This window comes from Condylura cristata, unplaced genomic scaffold, assembly GCF_000260355.1.
Source record: "Condylura cristata isolate star-nosed mole 26May11 unplaced genomic scaffold, ConCri1.0 scaffold00036, whole genome shotgun sequence".
Taxonomy (NCBI): Eukaryota; Metazoa; Chordata; class Mammalia; order Eulipotyphla; family Talpidae; genus Condylura; species Condylura cristata.
The window spans coordinates 7298869-7326436 of record NW_004567137.1 but is presented as its reverse complement, the minus strand read 5'-3'; the positions used below and the strand labels follow the sequence as shown (position 1 = coordinate 7326436).

The window sequence follows — 27568 nt, the reverse complement described above, 5'->3', positions numbered from 1 at the left end:
ACCCGTGAGAAGAACACTTGTCTGTGTTTAAACTACGTGTCCAGCCTTTGCTCAGTCTTGTTTCAGTCTTCTCTTCAGCGAAGTTCGGCAGGTGCTTGTCGTAACGCGGAACCCTGGAAACCACCAGGCGGCGCTGTGCTTTTGAAGGGCTGCCTAAGACCGAAAGGCAAAGGAAGGAAGTATGACCTGCTGGGCACCCGTAGCTCGGCTCGCGAACGACACCGGAAGTCATTGTGCCCGACGGCTTCCTCCGTGGAAGGGCTTTCTTTGGGCCAGTCCCCAGTCCTTGGGGGCTAATGCTGTAAGTCGGCAAATATGGACACAGCGCACAGTGCCCCGACGGCGGGCAAGTTCGTGGTGGTCGGCGGCGGCATCGCTGGGGTCACCTGTGCGGAGCAGGTAGGGCTGGAGCGCCGCGGCTCCGCCTCTTCGACTCCGGGCTCCTCTCAGTCCCTCCGACCCCACTTTCCCCGCTTCCTGCTCTCCATAGTCGTACAGGGCCTGTCAAGTCATAGTAAACATTCCACAGGAACTTACAAGTGATCAATTGATGGTGAGCTGTGGGTATTGCGGTCAAATGAAAAAAATTGAAAGGTGACTAGTTAGTGTTTGGGGGCAAAGACACCTGTTTAACATGAGACTATAGAAGGTCACTTTGAAAGTAATTTTAGTAGCATAGTGTTTTGAGAACAGGGTCTAGCAGTGGAAACAGCAAGAAGGGAGATCGTTACAGAATAGAGAGACGAAGGAAAGATGAGAAAACCGGTTTATTCTCAATATACTAGTAAATTTGCATAGGATGATACTAAAAAAGAAACCGATGGGGTTCCAGATTATAAAGGTAACTAAAGCGTGCAGTTTTCATGGTGTAATAGAGAAAAAAAGAGATTGGTGGAGTTGAAGAACTGAAATGTGAGTTAAAGTGTTGTCAGTGAATTTAAAGGAGAGGTGGCTAGAAAAAAAAAGATGAAATCAAAACAAGAAAAGCTTTGAAATGTTGCTTAAGTAATATTGAAGAAGATTTGTCTTTCCCATTTTATATTTGGTTGGACATTTGGAAAAGACAGAATAGGAGTTACAGAGAATTTGGGAAAAGGCAGGCCAAGATGCTAGATGTTTATTTTTGAGGCTGTGATTTCATACCACTGAAGGCAAATGAAACTTTTAAAAAGGAATTGACTTAATTGTTAATTATGAAAATAGTATGGTCTTACCCTGTTTGATAACTTTAAATTGATGTTAAATCACTTAAATAATTAAGGAATACTTTCATTTTTCTTGTATAGGAGATCTTTGTTAGTATTTACTGTAAATGTATTATTGTCAGTATCAGGATTGAACACTGCTCACTATTATCCCATAAATGTGAACAAGAACCCAGGATAATGGAAACCTTTAGACGAAGAACAGGGAGGTGTAAGTTGACTGTTAATAATAACATTATTAAAATAACATCATCCCTATCTCACTCCACATACTGTGTATACTAAAACCTAACATTACATTTCATTTTTTTCTTCCTACTTAAAAACAAATTAGTTGGCTGTTCAGTTTCCATCAGAAGAGATCCTCCTGGTAACAGCTTCTCCAGTTATTAAAGCAGTTACAAATTTTAAGCAGGTAAGAACCTTTACATAACTTTCTTAATATTAAATTTTATACTAAAAATACAATAACTTATAAAGTAACACATATTCTTTTGCTAGTTGTCTTTTGCTAAATTCAAAACTCAATAGTTAGAATTATTGAGATTGCCAAAAGGACTCAGAATGATACTGGATTTCTCATCTTTTTGCCCCTCTCTCATCTTTACCATCCCTTCAAATCACCACTGAGAAAATCATAAATAAGTTTCTTTTGAGGAAAGATGCGATGTTAATCTAAATACAAATGCAGATATATATGCATGTCTTTACAAATGTGTATGTGTTTACAAATCAGAAGAAGAGAGTTTCTAAGTTGAGTTTGCACTAGCAGATAATCACTGTTTCAGATAAATACTATGCATTGCACAATCATTCCATGAATTTATATTACACACATGACATTTGAATAAGATCTAAGGTCATTCAAATCACAGTGTTGTAAAAGGGGGTCTACAAACATTTTTAATTCTATATTTTACCTGCTAAAAAAAGTTTTGCATTATCAAACAAATATATGTATACTTACATAAATTGTACATAAGTGTTATTGTCCTACAGTCGTGAATATTACAGTACCATAGTTTTTTATTTAATACAAGTTTTTCCTTATAATATTCTGATAATAGAATATAAATTTCTTATGTTATGCCCCAAACCAAAGGTAATTTCATGCCCTTTGTGTCTCCTTTATAGTACATTTGATATGTTAGTACCTGATAACAGCCAGAGGAACAGTGGCATTGAAAGGCCCAAAGCACACATGCTGGCTATGAGGCCCTCCCTGGTGATGCAGCAGGTTAAAGCTGTGAAGCTATCCACAGCCACTGCAGCATGAGTTCACATGGTATGCAGAGCTCTACTGACCCACCTGCTGCTCCCCTCAGCAGTGGATTTCAGTAGATCTAGCTGTTCTGCTTTACCTGTTTGCCCCACTCTGGCGAATACTCTTACCCTCTGTACCCCAGTTCTTGTATGCATAAATAAATCTTTTTTTATTATTAAACCATTACTTTTTAATTAATGGTTTTAATTACAAGAGTCATTGCTCCTGTAATGTTAGGATAATACTTCCTTGCTTGTTTAACAAGACTGAATTTAAGGATTACTAATATATGTGAAAGCACATTGAAGTAAAAACTTTATACAAATATCAGTTATTCTTGGTATTCATAAGTAAGAATTCCATCCTTTATCTATACAATGTATAAGCCATTGTGGTAGCCCCTTGATACAGAAATGAAAATATGGGACAGACACCAGAAAGTCACCAGTGGTTGTCTCTGGAGTAGAGGGAGGATTTAGAGAGGGACTAAAACTCTCTACATTATTTATTCAGCATTATAAAGAGAACATGGATCCTTGACCTTATGATTTGTAAAGGAGAAAAAAGGATGAACAATAGCTCTTTTATAGCATACTTACTGTGCACCAAGCACTCTAGAACCCTGTGGGGGTGAGTGAGGCACAGTGAGGGGAGGTCAGTTTCTGAGGTTCATAAAGTCAAGCTTTATGAACTTGCAGGGTCTCTCAGTCTAGAACCCTCATGATTAATGAGAAATGCTTTTTCAGAGTGATTACTTTCTCTTGGGTCGACAGATAGGCAAGCCATGGTCATTAGACAATATGATGTCTAGCTTGATATGATATCTAGCCTGATAGAATTTAAAAAAAAAAATTGAGGTTGTATTCCAATATATTTAAATATATTGGGACTGAGTGCCAGAACCTACCTTTACGAATCAGGAAAAGGTTTTACATAAGAGGTTGCACTGAAACTAAGACTTAACGAATAAGTGAGCTTTGCCTTTTTTTTTTTTTTAATAAGAGGCTGAGGTGGAGGCAGCCATGTACCAGACTGTGAAGGATTGTATAATCACTTCCTGTGCCTGTCCCAGGTATAAATACCAGCACATTATTGGATATCAGTTGTAGGTTAACCAGTAGTCAGGGCCAGGTCATAACTAAATTTAAATCTGAGTTAAATGTTTGATAACTAATTTTGGAATGCCAGACAGCGGAAGTATTTCAGGCAGGAGAGAACACTGAGTTGGTGCTAACAGTTTCGCCTTCGTGGCAGTTTCTGTGTCACGGGTACTGTACTGGGGTGCAGTTTCCCTGGAGTTACAGTGAGAAGAGCCCCGTGACGCCAACATCAGGAAAAAGGAGAACCTGAAAATAGCCATCCCTCTTATTAGTCTTAGTTCATCGAAGAAAATGAAAAAGCAGTATCCCTGACACAGAAAAGCAAAGGTTTCAATTCAGAGGAATAATGAGCTGTGTCAGTCTCAGTGGGATAATCAGCTGAGAGGATGACTCAGAAGTACCCATTTCTAGGAACGGCTAGTGAGGGATTATTGGGGGTGTTGGTGGTGGTTGGGGTATGGTGACATGCACCTGAAGAGGTTTGAGCCTTATCCCCTAAACATCAAAGGGTTTAGGGTTGCCTCAGTAGAAAAGGATACAGTTTTAAGTACCCATTTTTACTTTATCATTAGTGAGTGAGACCTTTTATACTATTTTGAGAAATTAATGGATGGTAACTTTAATATAACAATAAGCCACCTTTTCTCTTGAAAATAGGCTGCAAAGAGGAAAAAAAATGGGGTGGCAATGAAAGTATTCAGTTTTATTTTTTTAAGGTGGACAATACCTTAGCATATTTACCGGTTGAGATTAAGAAACCAGTGGGAAAGGCTGCAGGTGAAGATGGACAAGGAGTGCATAATGAGAACACATTGCGGAGGCCGGAGGCTAGAGGCCAGGAGTGGTGCACAGGTGAGACTCTCACCTGGGGAAGGTAGAGGTGGACGTTCGGTGGAGAACATGCTGTAGAATTTGTCAGTATTTCAAGCCTGGCAAGAGGGGAGAGTGGGATCTGCTGAGAAGGAAGACCGTGTCTGGGGGACGTGAGGTCAGTAACAGTTAGGAGGACTGTGTGACAGTCCCTGGCCGTGCTCACTGCGCTGACCTCGGCACAGACTGCACAACTGCATTGTTTTAAGACAGAGCATTGCAATGTGGGCTTGCAAGGGGGTTACTTTTTTCCACAGAACATCAGTTTCACTGGAAACAACAAACTGGCTATAATTGGTAGAAGGGTAAAGTGAGCTTTTCAATTCAAGGAAGGCAACTGGCTGTATTTGTTGCCAATATGACAGGACTGAGGTTTTTAAGAAAACATGAGTATTTTAGAAAACTATTCTTCACTGTGATCTTCGTGATACTTTAATAATTTCTTGATGAGGTCATTGGTGAGAATAACAAATGTGATAGGTCGATACTGTAGTAACAGGAGAGGCGCCCCATGGGTGGTGCTCCCAGAGCCATTTCAGAGTGCAGCAGACCCATTGTCAGGTTCTGCACCCACCTGACCTTCAGCGACCACACCTGTCGCACAGGAGGCCATACTACTACTATCTGTAAAGGCTGCCAGTCTTTGAGGGCCAGACTGTCTTGGCATGCTCCAGCCAGAACGCCTGCTGCAGTCTGAGTGCAGAGCAGAGGTGCAGCTTTGCTTCTAGGAAGACCGGCCACTGCAGAGATGCAGAACTGGAGAGCAGTACCATTCTTCTCTCCTAATTTGTTTTTTTTTTTTTTTCATTAAAATATATGATGGACCATCCCTGGTGGCACAAGTTAGGACACAGCACTGCAAACTGGCCATAGCTGCTTCTGTGCGAGTTCGATTCCCGCCCTGGAGGTGACTCACATGGTGCAGCAGACCTCTCCTGACCCAACTGCTGCTCCTCTCAGCAGTGTACTTTGTCAGTCTGCCTGTTCTGCTTCCCATTCTGTCTCTAGATACACACACACATATATGATGCCCTGTGGGGGCATCCACCGTGTGGTGGATGGAGGGGTAGGAGGTGGGCCAGTGTTGTAGGGCGGGGTGCCCTTGGTCTCTGACACTGCCCCCAGTGAGCCAGCAATATCTCCTTACACGACTGGACCCCACCACTGGCTGTGCCAATTGCTAGAGGCCTGAGAAGATTATGAAAACAGGAAAGTAGAGTTTGGAGACTTGGATTGGGGAACAATGGTGGGAATTCAGGCTAGCCATGGGGGAGGCCTCAGCTGCTGCCACTGTGAACCCTGGTCAATGATGACGAGACCACTGCGCAATCTGAGTTCATGGTCTGGGAACCAGATGATGGAGTGTGTGCTGAGCTTGGACTGAGACCGGGGTAGACAGATACTCTGTTTAACATGGGTTACATGTATTGTTACTTTTAAGTGAATAGGGAATATATAAACTTTTGGTCATTTTCATTTTCTAATGTAGCAAATGTCACTGGGTTTAACCACACAAACATGCTCTTTGGGGCCCCATAGTCATTTGTGGGATTGTAGTGGGGTCCTGAGACTGAGAACCGCCAAGGCCACATGGTAGGATTTCCCTGCAGTATTCAGGGAGCAGCCAAAGGCATTCTGTAGGGTGTGGTTCTTCACTAGTTGTTGGTATAGGACTAGAGAAAGCAGGTCATTGATCTGCATTTGAGGGTTTGGGTTTAGTTACTGAAGATAATAAATGACCCGCTGTAGAGTCTTACCCAATTACAAAGGAAAGTGAGTCCAAGAGGACGCCAGTGATTGTGGAGAATGGGAAGAAAGTAAGAAGACGAGATCACATAAGGTCAGCCAGTGAGAGGGCTAGAAGGGGAAGGATGTAGGTGCGTTGTTTGACTATGGTGTGTACACGTAAGTAGTCCTAGCATTCATTTATAGGCCAGGAAACTAAGGCTCGGTGACCAACCTACCTAGCCCACAAGGGGTAGAACTGGTGTTTGAGTTCAGGGCTTCCAGTGCAGATTCCACTCAGTCCAGTCTAACTACGGCAGAGTACACAGGTGACAGGCTTTCTTGCTTTTTGAGCAGGGACTGAGTATAATAATTCGTCACTTGCCATCATAGGGAGATTCTTGGAAACCGACTTTGAGTGCAACCACAGACAAAGCTAGTGCTCCCATAATAGCATTTCCTGGATTGTTTTATTTACATTTTAATGGGGCTGTTATCTCATGACCTGCTGTAGGCTATAAAAAAAAAGAAAATATTTTTATTTAAAATTCATGGAAAAAAATTTCAGGGATATATTTTTTACCTCTTTGATCTAACGTAGGTTTCTAAAACACTGGAAGAATTTGATGTTGAAGAACAACTAAGTACCGTGCTAGAAAAGCGCTTTCCCAACATTAAGGTTATAGAATCTGGCGTGAAGCAACTAAAGAGTGAAGAGCATGTAAGTGAAATTTTTTTTCTTTAATTATGTTTCCTTTGTTAAATCTTGGTGAAATTTTTCTTATCTTCCTTTGGCCTTGCCTGTACTCCCTCTAGCACCCAAGTCTGTAGCATGTATAGTTTAGTTACATTTATGCCCACTGTTAGAAACATTTGTACTTCCCGTGAATTTATTGGAATTATATAATTAGTTGGTTAAGCACTTCAGGTTTCACATTTCAAATTAGCATTTACATTTGTATGAGTACTAGAGCTGAGATAGGAGAGCACTAATATAAGGAACTTGTTCCTGGGAGCTCTCAGTGTACTAAGAAATATGGGCACACAAACATAATTAAGTGGACAGTAAATGGACAGCTGTCAACTGAGAAGCTGTATGTGCACACTGGAATACTATTCAGCAATCAGAAAATAAACTAATGCCATTCACAGCAACATGGGTGGAGCTATTATAAGTCAGTGAAATAAGTCAGAAGAAAAAGAAAAATAATCAGATGGCTTCACTCATGGGAGGAAGATAGGGAACCAAATAAGGCATCAGGGAAAAGAGTAACAACAATAACAAATACAACAAAACAGGAATAAACAGGCAACTGTAAACCAGGGACATTCTGCAGGGGCGGGGCAGGGAGGGAGGGTGGGCTGCGCTCAGGGACTGGTGATGGTGCATGGGGGGCTGGTGGTGGAAAGTCTGTGGGGTCTATGCTTGAGAAAAGGAAGCAAACATAATTCAAAAATGAACAATGATGTAAAATATACATAAATTAGGAAAAAAAGTGCAGCCACTGAAATATTGTCAAAGCTATGATAGTAGAATTTTAGGAAAATTTCACAGAGTAATATTTGAGCTGCGTTTGAAAAGATAGGTGGAACTGGGGCTCTCCAGGTGAAGGATGACCTTCTTAAAAAAGGAGACTGTATGTGCAAAGACCCACAGGAAGTAAGGGGGGCTTGTGGAATAGTGAGGTTGTCAAATGATGGGGGTGAAAAGAAATAAGGAGACTGGCAGACCAGGCCAGAGAAGTGGGAAGATTGTGAAAAAGCTTTCTGTCTTGTGCTGAGAAACTTAATCTATTTGGAAATCAGGGGAGAAATAGATTTTATGGGGATAATGGTGTGGATTTTATGTAAAAGATGTTCTTTTAGCAAGAAAACTCTGACAGCAGCATCAGGAATGGAATCAGGGGTACAAAATTATGCAGGACCTAAACCAAGAGGCGGAGATTGTTGAAAAGAATGGTCTATATGTGAGTGAGATTTTGGCTGTGCACTCAGGGCTCAGTAGCCTGTTGGAGATGAGAGTGAATAGGCCCTCACAGGAAAGGATATTAAGTTTACAGTGTCAGATGAACTTTAAGTAAGATGGAAAATAGAGTTTGTAGTTACTTCTCTAAAGCTCAATTTATGAATTTTCCCTAGGAAGAAAGCACATACATATTGAAACACAAACTACTTGACAGGAAAGAAAAAAGTACTAATTTTCCTAAGAAAGAATACAATTTTAAATCCTCAACCAGATTAAGTTCCTGATATTTATAGTGGTAGAACATAACCCATGTAATGTGCATGTCCATTTATTTGCAAATTGAGATGGGCTCAAAAGTAAATTAATAAATTGTGAGGGAATTTCTGTTAGGGCATCTGATGAGTCCGTTTCTCCTATAACCTTGAAAGTGTCCTTTAGAAGTTTTTGTCTACCTTCTCCTAGCCAGCTTTTAATATTCTTTTGTGCATTAAAGATAAATGTTTTACCTTAATGTCTACTTCCAAAACTTCGACAGTAGCCAATAAAAGAATTTTTGTTTTTGTGTGGTGAACTGTTCTTAAATTTAGTTCCTTTAAATAATATTTGTCAGTTAAGGTTCCAGATTATCTGGGGGAAAAAAAGAACAACCTGTATAGAATTCCTGTGTTTATATTGTACTGGATTATTGGGTTTATGTGTTTGCTGTATAGCTGAAGAGTTAAAATGAGTAACAGGCACTTCGTGCCCAAGTGCTCTGTTGTAATTTGCCAGGTTTTATAAAATAAAACACAAGAAATACTAACCCCTAGACCATTCCAACAAAGTCTGGCATCTCATGTTATAGCACATTCTTACCCTTATGTCAGTCTGCTTTCTAACTGCTATTATTTATTTCTCAGTATTCATTCAGGTCTGGTATATGAGAAGGTGCATCATTAATCATCTGGGAAATGCACATGAAAATAACTAAAATAATCATCTCCTACTTGTTATACTAGCTGTATCAAAAAGGCAACAAATAGGTATAAGCAAGCACGTGGAGTAAAGGGGGCCCTGACGCACTGTTGGGGAGAATGTAAATTGGCCAGCAGCTGTGGAAAACAGTATGGCAGTTCCTCACAAAGTTAAAAACGAATTCAGTGTTACCCGCTGCTCCCCTCAGTAGTGTACTTTGTCAGTCTGCCTGTTCTGCTTCCCATTCTGTCTCTAGTGAATCCTCTCATCTCTCCTGAACCTCTGGTCTATATCCCAGTTATGTATGCGTAAATAAGTTTTTATAAATAAATGAATGAATAAATGAAAATAAAAATTAATATAAGTTACTTAATCACTGGAAATTCCTAGGATTTAAAGTTAACATATTTTTCACTTACATGAAAAATAATCCCCAAAGAGCATTTACTTTGAGGGTAAAGTGGTTATTTGTTCTTAAGAATATATGATTATGACTAGCATGTCTAATCTTTTCAGGTTAAGAAAACATTGTAGCTTCTTTTGCCAAACAGTGCTATAACAGGTACCAAGGTGAAATAAGATTAGAGTCTCTAGATATTCTTCCAGTAGCTTCCATTGAGATTAGAAGTGTTCACCAGGGCTCACCCAAATCTAGTGTAATCAGAATGCTTTAAATGTTAAATATCTGAATGTTCATAGTAAAGAACCTGAGGCCATCATACCTTTCCAAACTCTGAGATTTTCTGAGATTTAAGTGAATTATCTATGAAGGTACCTTTTGTTCCAAGAGAGAGAGACTGGTTTTCATCAGAACCTAAGAATGGCTCAGGTTCAGATGCTTTGCTCTAGCATTGCTGTGCAAAGCATTTGAGTGCCATTGAGAGGCACCTTTTAATCTTTTTCTTTAGTCTCAGTAAATTTTTAATTTAAAATGAAATTGCACCCATATCTTAATATATTTCCCTTCCCCCCTCTTTGCTGTATGTTTTGCAGTGCATTTTAACAGAAGATGGCCATCAGCATGTATATAAGAAGCTTTGTCTGTGTGCTGGAGCTAAACCAAAGCTGATTTGTGAAGGAAATCCATATGTGTTAGGGATCCGCGATACAGACAGCGCTCAGGTAACATTCTGAGGTAGGGCCGTGAGAAAGAAAGTGAAGTTTTATTAGTTCCTACATTTGATTCAAAATTTTCTACGTATAATTTAACCAAAAGTATCGCTGCCGATTTCCATTGATAATTCGTTTTTTAGTTCGTGTTGATGTTCTGTGTTCTTCCCATTATGATACACAGGTACCCTCACTATGCTAAAAGTTACAGTATACATTACTGTCACATTCATCACCTCTGCTTGGTTGGGAGTATGTAATTTGCCACCAAAACAATATAATCATCTTTTTCCAAGTAGGTAAAGCATATCCAAAACTTTCTGAACTTACTTTTCACCAGAGAAATTAATATTCAGAAGACCTATGTGGTATAGAATCATAACAGAATCATAGAACAGAAAAAGCTATTTGACTTACTGTTGTGCTAAAGGTCACTCATAAATTGCCCTAATTAGGATGAAACTTCATCTGTGGAACCTTGTACAACTTCTGCTTGTGTATTTTTGGATCTTTTGATCCCTTTTACCAAGAAGCTTTTCCTGTATTCCTGTCACAATACTTCATCTTATCTCAAGTTTGTTGTCTCCTAAAGTGATAACTATACATTTATGTAGTAATATTTACATTTCTAAGACTTAATCATGTTTTCTTTCAACCTGTTCTTAAATAATTGGGAATTTAGAGAGAGGTGAAGGACTTGATTATCGGGTCACTCTTGCGGTGGTAGGATCAGGGAAAAGGACCTGTTACCAATGACTGAGACCCTCATGAGGTTCCGTCTCAGCCCCTATATGTAAAGGATCCTCACTGGAATTCTGTGTGACAGTCATTACTCCCACTTTGCAAATTAGAAAACTGAGATGGGGAAATTAAGTAATATATCCCTATAAGTTTAGTAATTGGAAGTACAGTTTAAACTCCACATCCAGTGTATTTTACAGATCTCTAAAATTACTTCCCTCAGTGAAAAACAAACTCAAATGAATGTTATCTTCTTTGTAGAATTTGAAGAAGTCACTTCCAGTGATTGATTATTGAATATTACAATAAGCTTTTTAATCACTTAACAAGAATGGTAACTTGAAGTAAGAGGAGAAGGAAGTTCGCTATTCAGACCATCCTAGGGCAGTAGGTCGACCCAGTACTTTTGAAAGTGCATAAGAATGACCCTGTGATCACTGTCTTCTTATGGTCTTTGTGACCTTTTGGGGGGGAGTGGGGTATTGAGGCATTAGTGAGGTATCTTACAGTAGTAATATTATTTTCCAATAAATGTGAAGATGTTACGTGCCTGCTAATCTTAAATTTTACCTGCATCATCTTATTAAGTGTGGTGATACAAAATGCAAGGAAAATCAGTAGAGCCACTGCTATAAGGCAGTGTGGGGTAAAACATCAAGGGGAACATTTGTGATTGGAATGATACATACTGGCGGAGTATGAAAGTGAGATTTATTTTGTTGTCATTGTTAGGAATATGGATGAAGCTTCTTGGCTTCAAGAATTGCCCACTATTATAAAACAACAGTGTCATTTTCTTTTGAATACAGGAATTTCAGAAAAAGCTTGTTACAGCTAGAAGAATAGTAATCATAGGAAATGGTGGTATTGCACTTGAACTAGTGTAAGTATATATATTCTAATGTTATTTAAGAAATTTTCTGTGATTCATGTTGTTATTGGCAGACTGGAAAACATCTTGTTTGCCTGAAAATCATAAATATAACTTTTTTTCATGTGTTTACAGGGAAAAAATATTTAGCTTTCATGAAATTTGTAGTTGTAGACATGTTCTTCAAAAACAAGAATGTAAGGAATACTTAATAACTCCAGTAGCCACGGACTGGGGACTGGTTTGATTTAACTCATAGTTGTGTATTGAAAGGCAGTGGAAGTAGACAGTAGGTTTAAGTCCTACCAAACTACTTTTTATTGTTTACACCCATTCTTCTTCACTCATTAATGTTATTTGTCTGTCTAATGAAATCCAAAGTGTATTTGTGCATGTATTTCAGGATATGTGGCACTACCAACTCTTGATATTTTGGGAAATTTAGAACTGTGAACTTGTTAATAAAATGTAATCTTTGTAATATGGTGTTTCAAGTTCAAAAAAACTTTAAGTCTTAGTGATTTTCTCTTCTAGCTGGTATCTGTCATGAATAGTCTGGCTATTTTTTTACAGGGGTACAGGCCAGAGGCTCAGGGGTGGCGAGAGGATTCACCAGTGACAGAGTGGGGAGCAGAACAGGCAGATCAACGAAGTAGACTGCTGAGGGGAGCAGCGGGCGGGTCAGGAGAGGTCTGCCTCACCATATGGTCACCTCTGGGGCAGACGGGAATCGAACTCATGCGGAAGTGGCTTTAGCTTCTCAGCGCTGTGCTTTAACCCGCTGCGCCACCAGGGAGGGCCAGTCTGGCTATTTTTAAGATAGAAAAATGGGCAAATTTGTATCAAAGTAAGAATTTAGCTAAAGTCCTGTATACACTCACTTTCGTCCATTCCAACTCTCAGACTGGGATTTTGCCCCTTTCTTATAGCAAATGGTGAATCCCACTTTAAGAGTGAGGTGGGTTCTCAGGAGTGGTGATCACTAACTGGCATTTATGGCAGTGTACCAAGACTAGAGGAGCAACTAGAGTCAGCCAGTAGGCCTGCACAGGGGAAGCCTGTGACAGCTTTTCTCCCTCAGCTAGCAACAAAAGCATAACAATACTATTATTTACATTGAAAACTTTCTTATATCCAAAAATGTACAGGGTCTCACAACACTTAGTCCTGTCCCTCATATTCTTTAGGTTGGAGATTGAAGACTGTATAATTGGGTAAACTCATAGTTGTATATTCTGTAGTCAGACAGTTTAAGGAATGTCCACAGTGTAGAACTGCCTCAGTTTAGGCCCACTGAGTGGGTATTTTTATTCTACTCATGATATGAGTCACTGAGGCTAATCCTAATTTTCTTCAATATACTATCAGTTGTTATCTTAGTGTAGTGTATCTGGCCCCTTTCATTTTTTCATAATTTCACAAAATTACATTTCATTGGTATCCTTGAGGTGTGATTTTAAAAAAGAAAGCACTGTTTTGTCCATGTGTGATGATTCCTTCTTGCTTATGTATATTTCTAGGGCATATTTCATAGGCTGAGGAGATGAGAGGGTCTCCCGTAACTGCAGTCCCGTGAGTGCAGTGGCCTGCTGACCAAGCATCAGTATTATAAGCTACAGTGACATGTGTTATTCTGCTAAACTACTTTACAATACAAAGAATCACAGAGAAACTTCTAACTTATAAAAATTAAAGCATTTCACTCTGTGCATCTATGTAAATAGAAATACAGAATTAATTACCACATGTTTGTGTCTTCTGTTTTCTGCTCATCAGTAATGGTTGCCAACTTGAACAGAAAGCACTATTCTTAAAAAATTTTGGAATTCAGAAACTGTAAAATTCTCTGCTGCCATAGGAGAGCAGCAGTCATAAAAGCTCACTGAACAAGGCAACAGTCTTCACTTTATGCAGATCTGGAGTCATATTTACTGACTCTTTCTTATATAAGCAAGGCTCAGCATCTGCTTATTAGTGAAAAGTCATACAGCCTCATTTTGTCATTTTCTGTCAGTATATTCAATAAAGATGGCAAAATAAACACTGTACTCTAAGTGTGAAAATTTAATACGATTCTTTTATCGCTGTTGCAAGTTCAAGTAAATCCTAAGATAGTCAGGATGACCCTATCTCCTGTTTGTTCAGGATTGCCCCAGTTCTCATCAGTTGTTCCAGAACAAGTCTGCAGATAAATTATAGTGGACATCAAAGACTTTGGGAAATGAATAATTAAAACCACCATCGCAAAATGATGTAAGACTAAACTACTATATTATTTTAAAAAAAAATCCACCATTACAGTGTCCAAAGCTTGTTCATAGACAGGAATAGAAAATGGATTATATATATGAAGGCTGTTCCTTTTATCCTCTAAGACACTTGATTTTTCTGTGAACTGTGTATTGGCTAAGTGGTTTGGAAATCTCTGAGATGAAGAGCATTATTGCAAGATAATGGTTCCTTTGTAATAAGGTCAAAATTTTAGTTTATATCTCCAAATCTCTCCTTTTTATGTAATGCTGTCCTTTGAGTATGTAAAGTATTTTGTAACCAAAGAAGTCAGCTATGTATAAATGCTTCCATACATTATAATACTATAACCAGATTAACAGCCTTAGTCCTGGAAACTCCGGGGGCTATTCTAAAGAGCTGTGCTGTAGGAATTGAACATTTTGAAGTGGTGTTTATTGTACTGAAATTTTACGTCATTCTCAGTTCCTATATATTTGTCCCTTACATATTTGCTCAGTAAAGTGGTTAAAATTCTTCTGTTGCTTATTCTACTTTTATCTTGGAAAAAGTATTTATTACATCCTCTTTATAATCATTCTTTCTTATTTTGCCTTAAAATATTTTCTTTACTTTTGCCTCAGAGATCATTGTTGTTATTTGCAAATAGAAATTTGAAAATTTTCACTCAGACTTTTAGAACTGCTATGAGTAAATTGAATATTCTTTGTAGGTATGAAGTTGAAGGCTGTGAAGTAATTTGGGCCATTAAAGATAAAGCTATTGGGAATACTTTCTTCGATGCAGGGGCAGCTGAATTCTTGATATCAAAGCTCACTGCTGAAAACCCAGAGGCTAAAATTGCACATAAAAGAACCAAATATACAACTGAAGGTAAAAGTAACATCTAACTCATTTACTCATATGTGAAGCTGTTTCCTTTTTAACCATACAGAAAAGTTATAAGAAAATTTCACAAACTGATATATTTGGGAGATAGGCATATATATGATATTTATTTGTATATCCCTGTGTAACTTTAGGGTTTTTTTTAGGAAAAATACTTATAATTGAAAATGAAAGTATAAAGTGAATTAAACCAACCCAACTATAAGTAGATGTTACAGACAAAACCTAACATAACTTAAGCCATACAGTACTTTAGTTTAAAATAACTTTTTTTATTTAACCTTTGGCTTATAAAATTCTTGAATTTTATAACTAGGTAGTTAAATGTTATTTTCAAAATCTGATGGTTAATTCTCTCATTAACTAATGTGCATGCTATCCAACACTCAGTTGAGTGTTTATACTCAACAGTCGATTAAAAACTGACCTATTTTATAGGTTGCCATTAGAAAGTATCAAAATAATAAAATGATTAATAGAGCTAACTGTGTTTAGTCATGCTGTATCTGTGTATAAATGAGAATCATTATATTGCCTAAAATCTTCAGACACAAGCATGATTCTCTGCTCCTGACTTAAATTGTTTGAATTTTTGAATTCTAAATCGTTGAATTTTCTTCAGACAGGAAGAAGAAAGGAGAAACAACAGTGAATGCCGACAGTCTGGGCAGTGCTTTGGGGCCTGACTGGCACGAAGGCTTGAATCTTAGGGGAACAAAAGAGGTAAATTTTTATATACTGACTACACCTGTCTAAATGCAACTTGAAGTTCTTAAAATTTTTGTGAAAGACGAGTTATAAAGACACAGTCACGGAATTTCTAGGTCACGTTCCTTAACTCCCTGGTGTTACAAAAGGTCTTCACGGCAGCTTGACTAGTTGCCCACCAAAGATTGATTAATGGTAGAGTCACCTAAACCTGCCTCTCAGCCTCCTTTTGGAATCTACAGGATTAGAGATCTCCACACGCAGACTCTAGTCTCTCCTATTTTAAAGTCACATCTTCTCAGAAGTTACCATAGATGCTTTGTGAAATACTAAGGTTATTCGATTCTAAATAAGATACACACTTAATATCCTACCTGGAGAAACAAATGACTTGCTTTTACTCATTTTACTTTTGGAAATTTTAAGTTATTAAAATTTGGTTAAAAGATTGTGATATTTAATTATTGTGATACATACGTGCAGTTCTCATTACTATGTGTGATTACAGCTTTGGGTAAGTGGAAGGGAAGCTGGATTCATGTGTGTCTAATATTCCTGTTGGAAATGAGGCAAAATTATTTCTTCCTGAACCTTCAGATTCTAAGATTAATAGTAATTTTAGCCAGAGAACTTCCAAGTTCTTTCAGTGAACAATTACTATCTCATTCTTCCTTGGCATTTTATTAAGATTCAGGGATTTATCTCATTAACTAGTGTGCATGATATCCAAAACTCAATTGAACATTATACCTGTTGATAATACCTGTCCTCGAAAGTTTTTTCTCTGAGTTGTAATTTAAAACCATGTAGCCATGGAATTATCAATGAATCTTCTATTAAAAGGCACCTGAGCTACCTGCCAGTGCAGCCACTCGCTGTCTTTGTGCCTATGGTTACTCTTTACACCCTGTATGCACAGAAATTGAAAGGCTTATTTTGGGACATGTGATGTGTTCTTTTGTTTTGTTACTACAAATGTATTATAAATTTTCCTTCATCATCATAAATCATATTTTTCTGAAAGTACAGTGACCAGTATTTCTTTATTTTAGTTTTCTCGTAAGATTCACATTGAAACTGTGTGTGAAGTAAAAAAAATCTACCTTCAGGAAGAATTTAGAATTTCTAAGAAAATGTCTTTAAATTTTCCTGAAGACCATCATAATCAGTCTGTTAGAACTGACACAGGTAAGTAATAAATAAGAAAATACATATATTATAACCACTTTTAAAAGGAGGGCAGTTTAATCTTGCTATATTATTAAAATCTTCAGGTTTCCATACAAAATTTAAAATTAAAATCAGGGCCCTTCCTGGGTAAAGCACAACACTGTGAAGCTATCAGCAGCCACCTTGGCGAGAGTTTGATCCCCTGCCAGGGAAGTGACCTATGTGGTAGAGCAGACCTCTCCTGACCTGCCTGCTGCTCCCCTCAGCAGTGTACTTTGTCAGTCTGCATGTTCTGCTCTGTCTCTGGTGAATCCTCTCACCACTCCTGCACCTCTGGCCTGTACTCCAGTACCATATGCGTAAATAAATAAAAATTTTTAATGTAAAAATAAACCATAACTTAATAATCAAATTATTTCATTTCACTACTTAATTCGTTCAGTTTTGTAGTAAATTACCGTTTCACATTTCACATAGGACTCATGGTATTTTGACCATCACAACCCTGTGAAGCAATCAGAATATCTTACAGATTAAAACAAAATAAATAAAACCAATATTCTCAGAGGTGAAGTGACTGTCCCAAATCAAATCAAAAAATCTCTAAATGTGGGACTATGAAACAGATTAAATTCCTCATCTACCATGAGGACTGTCCTGGATTTGTAATATACTCAGCCAAACTAGTGTGACATAGGGCCAGTAAGGAATACACTGAAAAGTAAGTGGCCTAATTCAGCTACAATCTGTTAATGGACTTCTAAAGAAATAACTTATAAAGTGATCAGTAAATTTATTGTGTTAGATTTCTGTGTTGAAATTTAAAGAAAAAGATTTAGGGAATGCCATTCTTTTGTTAGTTATACCCAAAATAATGACATAGTGTTGATTCTTTTAGAATTTATTTTAATGGATGTGCTTTATAAAATACTTTTTGAGAGATGCTGTTTTATATTTACTTCTGCTTTTTTCTTTGTTATAGTCATTTTATGTATATGTGTGTGTTTGTGTATGTATATGTATAGATATATATGTAAGTTTATTGTTTGTTTTTAAGAAATTTGGCCTGTGTATGTGGAATTAACCAATGGAAAGATCTATGGCTGCGATTTCATTGTCAGTGCTACAGGAGTAACACCAAATACAGAACCTTTTGTCAGTGGCAACAACGTAAGGTGACATCTTTGTCCCACTATGACTATTTTAAACTATTTTTAAAGATCTCTAGTTCTCAAAAGTATTGTTTTAGTACAAAGTTGTAGTTTAAGTTGACTGGAAAAAATTTAGTTTATATTCATGTCTTGACTTAAAATATTTACTGCTCAAAGTCCTTAAGCACTCATGTGAATCCCAGCATGAGTGCTAATATTAGTGGAACAAAATGCCATTTAGGTTGGTAAGAGAGTGACACCTGCTATAAATTCTTAGAAGTGATTCTTCTTGACAAACTGTGTTGTAGTTTTGCTTTTTAGCATTTGAAACTTATAAAAATATCTTTTTGCAATTCTGCATGGCTTAGTCACATGGTTACTAGGTATTGATGTTGAAATTCTTGAGAATTTTATGGGTTTATCTGGAGTTAATTGATATTTTGTTTCCTAATCAGCTCAGTTGTCTAACTTTGCAGCTGTTTTTCATTAAATATCAATACACCAAGATACAAAATTTGACTTGCTGCGGTTACTTTAGAATACAGAAGTCATGTTTTTTTGTTTTTACTACTGTGCTTATGAGGAACACTGTTTAGTTTGATCTAGGAGAAGATGGTGGCTTGAAAGTGGACGATCATATGCACACCTCCATTTCTGACATCTATGCTGCAGGTGACATCTGCACAGCCGCCTGGCAGCACAGCCCCTTCTGGCAGCAGGTAAGCCAGCACTTGGGCTCACTCCAGAGATCCCAGAAAGCATAGGAGTTGCTAGGGACAAGGCCAGCTTCCCAGTGTTCCAACTTGTCTATATGACATATAGTAAAAGATGTGTGCGTTTTTTTTTTTTTTTTTTCCTGGCAGCATTAGAATTCTTCCCTTTGGTAATTTATGTAGTTACTTTAAGGAAAAACAATTTTTTTTTTATGCATACAGAACTGGGGTACAGTCCAGAGGCACAGGGGTGGTGAGAAGCTTCTTCAGAAACAGACTGGGTAGCAGAACAGGACGACTGACGAAGTACACTGCTGAGGGGAGCAGCAGACGGGTCAGGAGAGGTCTGCTGTGCCATGTGGGTCACCTCAGGGGCTGGGATAGAACTCATGCTGAAGTGGCTTTAGCTTCTTGGTGCTGTGCTTTAATCCGCTGCGCCACCAAGGAGGGCCCCTATGTAGTTACTTTTAACTTGAAAAGAATTCTCCGCTATTTGTCATTCTCAGTGTCCATCAGCACTGTGCATTGGAAGTAGATGATAAAGTTCTTCACTGCTACAGTGTTCAGTCAGGTAACCACTAGCTACATGCCTGTTAACACTTGAAATGTGGTTAATGTGACTGAGTGACTGAATTTTAATTTTGTTGAATTCATTAATCTTAGCTACATTTACCATATTGGATACTGCAGTTTTTGATTAAAAAGATAATAAGCCATATAGATAAAGCATCCTGTTTCTGCTGACCCTGTGGAAGTGGAAATAAAATTACTATAGCAAACTTCTTCCTCAGCCTGACAGCTCCTTCCAGCTGTATCTAGACTTCTTCCTGCCTTCACAGTTACCTACCTCCTAATTGTGGAGCCAAAATACAGCTTGGACAACACAGGAGTTCTTGGCCCTGGCCCCACACAGTCAAAAATCTGCCTCTTAACTTTTTAAGAGCAGAAAAGTAAAGGACACTTGCATAGTCACAAATGGGCAGAAAGCTGCCCCTACAGGGATAGGTTTGCTGCGAAGCCTCCATGGTTGCAGGTGGACAGCCTTGAGGAAGCTGCCTCTGCTGAGGGAGATCACTGAAAAGCCCCTCTGTGGTACAGGTCACAGCAGGAGGCTGCTGCCCTGCAGAGGAAGTGTTGGTGAAAGAAGCACCTGCATAATCACAGGTGGGCAGAAGAACTGCTGCCCTGCCTATAACTTAACTCCCCGATAATTACTGAACAGCCTACAGTTGACTAGAAGCCTTACCACTAACATATTTTTATGTTAATATGTGTTATTTACCGTATTTTAAAATGAAATAAGCAAGGGAAAAAAGTGTCATTCAAATCAGTAGAGTACCTGTATGGTACTGTACTGGATTTTTCAACTCTGTACATTCAATTGTGTTTACAGGAAACACCACTTGTTGTTCAGGGTCAGCCGTGCTATAGGAATCTCCCCCATGGCCAGAGACAGGTTAGGTGTTCTGGAGAAAAGGACTAGCCATCACTTATGTGGGAACAAGACCAGCTTCATAGGTAGGGCTAGAATTCATTCAGATTAACCATGGATTGTGAAGCAGTGGAAGAGCTAAATGTATTTTAAAAGACAGCTTCACTATTTTATGTTTTCACTTAACAGGGATATCAAGGATAAGATTGTCTCTAAAATGCTTCAAATTAGCATGTTTTCTCTATAATCATTCTATTTATGGCATATCTATCACAAACTCAATTAAGAATTGGCATTGATGGGATTTTTCAAAGTTTTTACTGAAGTATTGTGGTTTTACCACACTAAGTTTTAAGAGTAAAACTTGATAAATGCTGGTACCGCACAACTCCCATCACCAAAAAGGTCTGATTACCATTCACCACTATTCAGCTGACCCCCCCTCCCCACCCAAGTCTCCCACCCACCATCCCAACCCCTCCGGTAGCCACCATTCTGTAGTCAGGGTCTAAGGTCTTGTTTGCTTCATTTCTCTATATTCCATGAATGAAATCTTTTTATCTTTCTCTTTTTAAATTATTTTGCTTAGAATAATCCTCTCACGCTCCATTGCACAAGGCAAGTTATCTTTTTTTTTTTCTTTTTTAGCTGAGTAATATGCTTCAGTTTATATATACCACCGTTTTTATTCAACCATCCATCAATGGACACTTAACATTGTCTCCACGTCTTGGCTTTAATGACTACTGTTACAAACAACATAGTACAGTCTGTGTCTCCTTAATTGCTGTTTTCTTATTCTCTGAAGTTGAACTACTGGATTGTATGGTATATTCTATTTTTAGAGGAATCACCAGAATGTTTTCCATAGTGGCTGAGCCACTCTTCCCACCAGCAGTGTACAAAGGTTCCATTTTCACCACATCCTCATCCACACCTAATGTTCCTCATCAGCTAGTCAGATCCTCTGTGATTGTGATTTTCACTTCCCCAATAAGCATTTTTTTCATGTACATGTTGGCCCCTTGCATATGTTCTTTGGCGAAATATCTGTTCAGATCTTTTGCCCACTATTTCATTGGGTTTTTATTTTTGTTCACTTGTGAGAGTTCCTATAGATTTGGGTATTGTATTCGTTGAGGAATGAACTAGGGTATGTCTCCATTTCTTTGTGTCTTTATTTAACAATGCTTGTTTTCAGTGTATAGGTCCTCCTTTGTTTTTTCCTAGGTTTTATCTTTTTTGATGCAGTTCTAATGGGTAACTTAAATCTCTTATGGTTTGCATGGTTTACAATAAATCTTATATAGTAGATGTATAGCCCACCACTTTACTCATTGTTTCTAACAGGTTTTTAGTGGAATCTTTTGGGTTTTCTAAATAATACATCAAGTCATCTACGGATAGTGCTAGTTTTACTTCATTTAAAAAAAAACTTATTATGCATATACGAGCTGGGGTGTAGCTTCATAGTGCTGAGACTTAACCCCTTGCACCACAGGGAGGCCACTAGTTTTACTTCTTTCCAATTTGTACTTTTTTTTAAGATTTATTTATTTATGCATACAGAACTGGGATACAGGCCAGAGGTGCAGGGGCAGTAAAAAGATTCACCAGAGACAGAGTGAGGTCAGGACAGGCAGATCGAGAAAATACCCTGCTGAGGGGAGCTGCAGGCAAGACAGGAGAGGTCTGCTGCACCATGCGTGTCACCTCCAGGGCCAGGGATCAAACTTGAGCTGAAGTGACTGCAGGTAGCTTAATGGTACTATGCTTTCTTAACCTGTTGTACCACCAGGGCGGGCCTGGATTTTTTTTATTTTTCATGCCAAATTGCTCTGGCCAGGACTTCAAAACTATGTTGAGTATTACTAATAAAGAATGGACATCCTGTCTTACTCAGATTTTCAAGGAAGTTTCCAGTTTTCACCACTGAGCATGGTGTTAGATGTGGTTTTTCATAAACAGCCCTTAAATTTATTTAGGGTATATTTCCTCTATGTACCTTGTTGAGTTTATCATAAATGGGTATTGGGTAGTATATTTTACATAAATTCTATCTTAATGTGTCACACTGATATAGAAACAAATGTGTTTTGATTAAATTTAGTAAACCCCTTAAACTGCAGAAGCATTTATTTTAAAATGTCTAAGACACAAACTTAAGGGTCTGTGAGGCTGCAAAACATTAGGGTACTATTCCAGCTGTGTAATACCATGGGCCACTTCCAATAGTCATTCTGTAGTTTTTACTGTCCTCATTGTACTTTTATATAGACTCAGCTCCCTTATCATAGACTGCCTTTTCTGTCATTGTAGCTACTTTGTTTACAGAAGAGAAAATAAAAGGAGGAACTATTGTAGTTGTAAAATTAAAATGACTTCCAGAATCAGCTGCTGAAACCTGATATGATATTTTGGGGGCTGGGCACCAAACAGTATTCCCCTGGCCAGCGAAGTTTATTTGCATGGTAGGACTAAAAGTGAGGGTTAGAAGAAAGAACACACTTTTCAGTTACAATTAAAATTTTATTCCCACCTCTTGTAGCCTGGAGTTATTTTAGTAATTTTTAATAAAGTCTAGGTATCATATCATCCTTTAATTTTGAGTAACTTAGCTAGAATTGCCATATATCAAATTCCAGTTGATTTGTGTGAAATAGTGACTTCTGTGGCAAAGATGAGCCAAACAGTTCTCAAACTGGCTAGCTCTATTTCTCATGGCCTGTAAAACATTGAATTCCTGTAAAGAATTTTACATGGCTAAGGTGGCAACTTTATTTCTATTTCAGATGAGGCTGTGGACACAGGCCAGACAGATGGGCTGGTACACAGCCAAGTGCATGGCTGCAGATGCTTCAGGACACTCTATTGACATGGATTTCAGCTTCGAACTTTTTGCTCATGTGACAAAATTTTTTAACTATAAGGTAAAGTAAGCAAATTAGCATCTAACTTTCATTGGTACTTCTCATTGCTGATCTTATTACCTACCTTTCCGCTATACTATTTTATAGTAAAGAGAGAAATCTCCTCCAGATTTGTTCCCTGTTGGAGTGTTTCTAAGTTTTGGAATTCGTTCTTAGTGAGAGGAGTGATCATACTCAAGAATGAACCAGGTGTCCTCCCCCATACATTGTCTTACTCCTCTTTGTTACTGAAGCTGGACTTTTTCCTTCCTAACTTGAACAGAAAGAGAAACATACATACAAGGTCAAGGGAGATTAAATCACCTGCCCAGTAATTATATAACTCTTTAACTCAGTTTATTACTAAATCTTGAAATCATGGCTCCAGGCCATTGTAGTCCACATTCTGCATATTTATATTGTTGATATTTGTGTGGTTGTGCCATCTATAGAATATATGAGTGCCATTTAGCTGTTATCTTTGGGACCCTCGGAATGAGAGGGTTTGTGGTTTGTGGTATGTACTCATGTTTCCTTTTGACATTTTTTCTATCCCTCTTTGTATAGGTTGTGTTGCTGGGAAAATACAATGCACAAGGTTTGGGTTCAAATCATGAATTAATGCTGAGGTGTACCAAAGGACAAGAATACGTTAAAGTCGTCATGCAGAATGGGCGAATGATGGGAGCTGTGTTAATCGGTGAAACTGATTTAGAAGAAACATTTGAAAACTTAATCTTAAACCAGATGAATCTGTCATCATATGGAGAAGATCTATTAGATCCAAATATTGATATAGAAGATTATTTTGACTAAAGTGGACATTACAGGAAACACAAAATTTCACATAACACAAAGTCACAGTAGAGTATGTGCTGCACTGATTTTAATGAAGACTGACATTGAAACTAAAAATACAGGCATGTTAATGATTCAGTGAAAGTACTAAAAAGATGACGGAAGTAAATAATTTATACATTTTTAAATACAAAATGGACCATTTGCTATGTGAGAATTTAAGTTATTTTCAAATAAATGTATTTTAAATTTAAGCACATGTGTGATTTGGCTGGGTATCTTTGGTTAGTAGATCAGAGTCATTCTTTGATTATAAAATATCAAGACAGGGATGTGACTTCAAGAACATTATAATTTTATTTAAACAGATGTAGCACTGTCATGCTTGCTAGTATTTCTGATACATTATTCTTTTACTAATATTTGTAATTGATACTTTATGCCCTTTTTTAGATTCTTCTAACCTGAAGTCACTTTCTGTTATGAGCCTCCATGAATTTTCATTATAATATTTGATATACAACTAGCTATAGCTATGCAAACTTCAAGTTTTTACATTTAGGGATTTTGCGTAAAATAAAATCCCCCTTTTTTATAAAATAATGTAATTCATGATCTCAAATGTTAAATGCCTCAGAGGAAAGAAAGTTCAGAAATACAGTTCCACATGTATAAAATATCTCAAACATCAAGTTTTCTCTTCTTAGCTCCTGTTTTCTTAGAATCAGATTGAAGTCTGTTTGCAGGCTTCTGGAAGTTACCTAGACCTTTTCCTTCTTTCTTATCAGCTCCTTCGGAATGACAAGTTTGAGAGGATTCAGTCTACAAAATAATAAAAGTGAGCACTGTTAAACATTCAGCTATTCTATTTTAATAATCTCAGTGAGTATGTGAGTACTCAGTAGTTTGCTTTTTAATCTTTCAATTTCTACTTAAATTTGAGTTCTTCTTAAATAAAGGGCTGTGCTGCCAGAGAAACCCTAGTCATACGTTCATGGCATGCTGTGTAGGCTTTGCAGAATTTCATGAGTAAAACAGGCAGACTTCCCAACCAGTATCATAGGGATGGGCTGCATTACAGAAATAGACAGGAAAACGGTGCGTGTGTGTGTGTGTAAATGGAAGGCCAGTCTCAAGTCCCACACCCCAAATCTACAGATAACTTATCTCATGTTCAGCTGACCTAGGAGAATGAATATTAAAGAAAAGCACTCTGTAGGCTTTAATGTGCGTTTCTCAATTTAGTAGTGAATTACCTGGAAACAGCTCTGTTTGGGCTTCTTCACTTGCATGGTGATAACATGTGCCTCACCATTCAGAAGATGAGCTTTAGGTCCTATTTTCAAATATGAAATGGTGGCATAAGCTGTAAAACTGTAGTCTTCTCTGCAAAAGATAAAGAGTAACAATCAGGTTTTTAAAACAGGATAAAAACTGAAATTCGTAAAAAGTTTAGGTGTCGTGACTCATAAGTAGTGATTTTAAGGAACATTGATATGTGAAGGTTAAGACATAAGGATGAATAGAAAATACTGTTTTGGGGGTTCTTTTTTACATTCCTTGCAATTATAAAAAGTGAACAAGGCATCAGGCAACAAGAAAACCAAAAAATGGGTTTGTTTATACTTAAGATACTGCTGTAGAAGAAAATGCGCGATCATTTTCTCCAGGTCTTCCCGAGGAAGTGTGGGAGGAGCCAGGCCTGCTACTCGCAGTTTCGCTGCCCCCTTCCCCAGCCAGGAATCCATCAATTTCAGTGGGGTGAGTTTTTCATTCAGTTCCTCTGCTTGCTTCAGGATCTTGATTAGGTCTCTGCAATGTTCTGTTACATTCTTTCTTTCAAGTGCTATCATAGAGGAGACAGTTACAGAGTTGGGTTAGAAACTGGGCAAAGAGGCTGTCCTAAATGGCCTGACTAGTTTAAATCTAGGCATTGTGAGTCACCCTAAACACTGATTTGTTAATGTGCTTACAATTAAGGCAAACCTCTTCCTCAAGTCTCTGGGACTTTCAGTGAAATAAATAACCTGGTTAGGGCCTCCCTAGTGGTATAGGGGTTAAAGTCCAATTGTCAAACTGTCACCAGCCACTGCAGCATGAGTTCGATCTCCAGCCAGGGAGCTGACCCACATGGCGTGGCAGACCCTCCTGTCTCGTCCACTGCTCCCCTCAGCAGTGTATTTCAGTCAGTCTGCCTGTTCTGCTCCCCTCTCTGTCTCTGGTGAATGCTCTCACCCCTCACACACACACACACCTCTAGCCTGCACCCCAACTCTGTATGTATAAATAAATAAATCTTCTTTTTAAAATACCATGGATAGAAATCCTCTACTGTAAGAAACCAGTACTCTGATCTTCGATCAATTTGTTAGTCAGCAAAAGACAGACGAACTTGTGAACAGCTTTCTCTTGCTGCACCCATAAGGCATCAGAACTCAGGAAGGCTTTGCGTTGGGAACTGGTTAGGCCAACTCGCCAAATACAGCACATACTCACAGGGTCCAACACAGCATCAAAACTGCTAAGCTAGTGTTGAGGAGCTGCTGCCTGGATCAGAATAATTCACTGTAATCGACTTGGACTAAATTTCACTTTCCAGCTAAGGTATTAAATTATCATGAGGTTAGTCTTTTATATATATATATATATATATATATATATATATATATATATATATAAAGAACATCTAATTCAGAGCAATTTATAATTTTTCCTGCATTTCTTTAAAATTTCATTTGTGTTCAGTATAACAATATAAAATCTATGGCTTTCCTTATAGTTAAGTCCTCATTCAACATTGTAGTTAGGTTATTGAAACTGCAACTTTAAGCAAAACGAACAACAAATCATGAAAACAATTGAATCATGGGCCAGTTGGTACAAGAGTTAAGCTGCAGTGGTATATTTGTGGTCACAGAAACATCAACAAACACTGAAAACACGTTTAATATTAAACAGAAATTTGTATTTATTCACTCCTTTTTTAACCCACGCATTCCAGGGTCTTGGGTGTCAGAGCCTACCCAGCAGCCCAGGCCACCAGTCAGCATCTAGCAGGGTGCTACACTCACTCCGTGGACAGTCATGACATGCCAAGGAACCCAAGGAGGGCCCAGAGAAAACCCACACAGCCATGGAAACCACATGCAAACTTCAACACAGCAGCTCTGGCCAAGAAGTGCTGTTCTAAAAAAGTGTCCAAGTGACCTTTGTTTCCATACTCTGGAGCAACTTCTGAATCTGACTCACACCCTGTGTAACATTTTTAATCCATTTGAGGGTCTAATGTGCCCTCATGTAGTTCTAATTATACAGTAGCCTATAAAGGTTTAAAAAAAGAAAAAAAACTCACCAATGTCTTTACAGCAGTTATCACACATTTTGTTACACTCTGCAGAGTCCCACACTTCATCAAAATGCTGAGCTATCAATACACGCCGACATCTGTAAACGCATGTGGAGATGCAGACTAATAAATGAACTGATAAAGTTGTAAGAATCGATTTGAAAATAAAAGTTACGTTTTGTAAGTCTCCATTGCTGCCATAACATAAACACAAACTTGGGTGGCATTGATATGTGAAGGTTAAGACATAAGGATGAATAGAAAATACTGTTTTGGGGGTTCTTTTTTACATTCCTTGCAATTACATTGTCTTACTCCTCTTTGTTACTGAAGCTGGACTTTTTCCTTCCTAACTTGAACAGAAAGAGAAACATACATACAAGGTCAAGGGAGATTA

At 38.1% G+C, this 27568-nt stretch overlaps 2 protein-coding genes across 2 annotated transcripts in view; one reads left to right on the top strand and one right to left on the bottom strand.

The window, feature by feature from the left end:
* Positions 1-263: 263 nt before the first annotated feature.
* On the top strand, positions 264-23868 carry PYROXD1 (pyridine nucleotide-disulphide oxidoreductase domain 1). Its single transcript, XM_004693227.2, has 12 exons — positions 264-399; positions 1540-1620; positions 6766-6885; positions 10078-10206; positions 11745-11818; positions 14769-14929; positions 15567-15667; positions 16705-16840; positions 17880-17992; positions 18570-18692; positions 22911-23048; positions 23595-23868. The coding sequence occupies exons 1-12, from the start codon at positions 316-318 to the stop codon at positions 23841-23843; spliced, it is 1509 nt and encodes a 502-aa protein (XP_004693284.1). The 5' UTR covers positions 264-315; the 3' UTR covers positions 23844-23868.
* Positions 23869-24493: 625 nt separating this feature from the next.
* The window catches only part of RECQL (RecQ helicase-like), a 19195-nt gene continuing 16120 nt past the window's right edge, over positions 24494-27568 (bottom strand). The window contains exons 12-15 of the mRNA XM_004693129.2: positions 27178-27269; positions 25452-25671; positions 25082-25211; positions 24494-24647 (exon numbers count right to left, since the gene is read on the bottom strand). Of these exons, the coding sequence (XP_004693186.1) occupies positions 24507-24647; positions 25082-25211; positions 25452-25671; positions 27178-27269 (583 nt within the window). The 3' untranslated portion in view covers positions 24494-24506. The remainder of the gene's footprint in view (positions 24648-25081; positions 25212-25451; positions 25672-27177; positions 27270-27568) is intronic.

Coding starts and splice junctions, on each gene's coding strand:
- PYROXD1 (XM_004693227.2), top strand. CDS start 316: ATGGACACAGCGCACAGTGCCCCGACGGCGGGCAAGTTCGTGGTGGTC. Junction 6,886..10,077: donor AACTAAAGAGTGAAGAGCAT/GTAAGTGAAATT, acceptor TATGTTTTGCAG/TGCATTTTAACAGAAGATGG. Junction 17,993..18,569: donor CTTTTGTCAGTGGCAACAAC/GTAAGGTGACAT, acceptor AACACTGTTTAG/TTTGATCTAGGAGAAGATGG.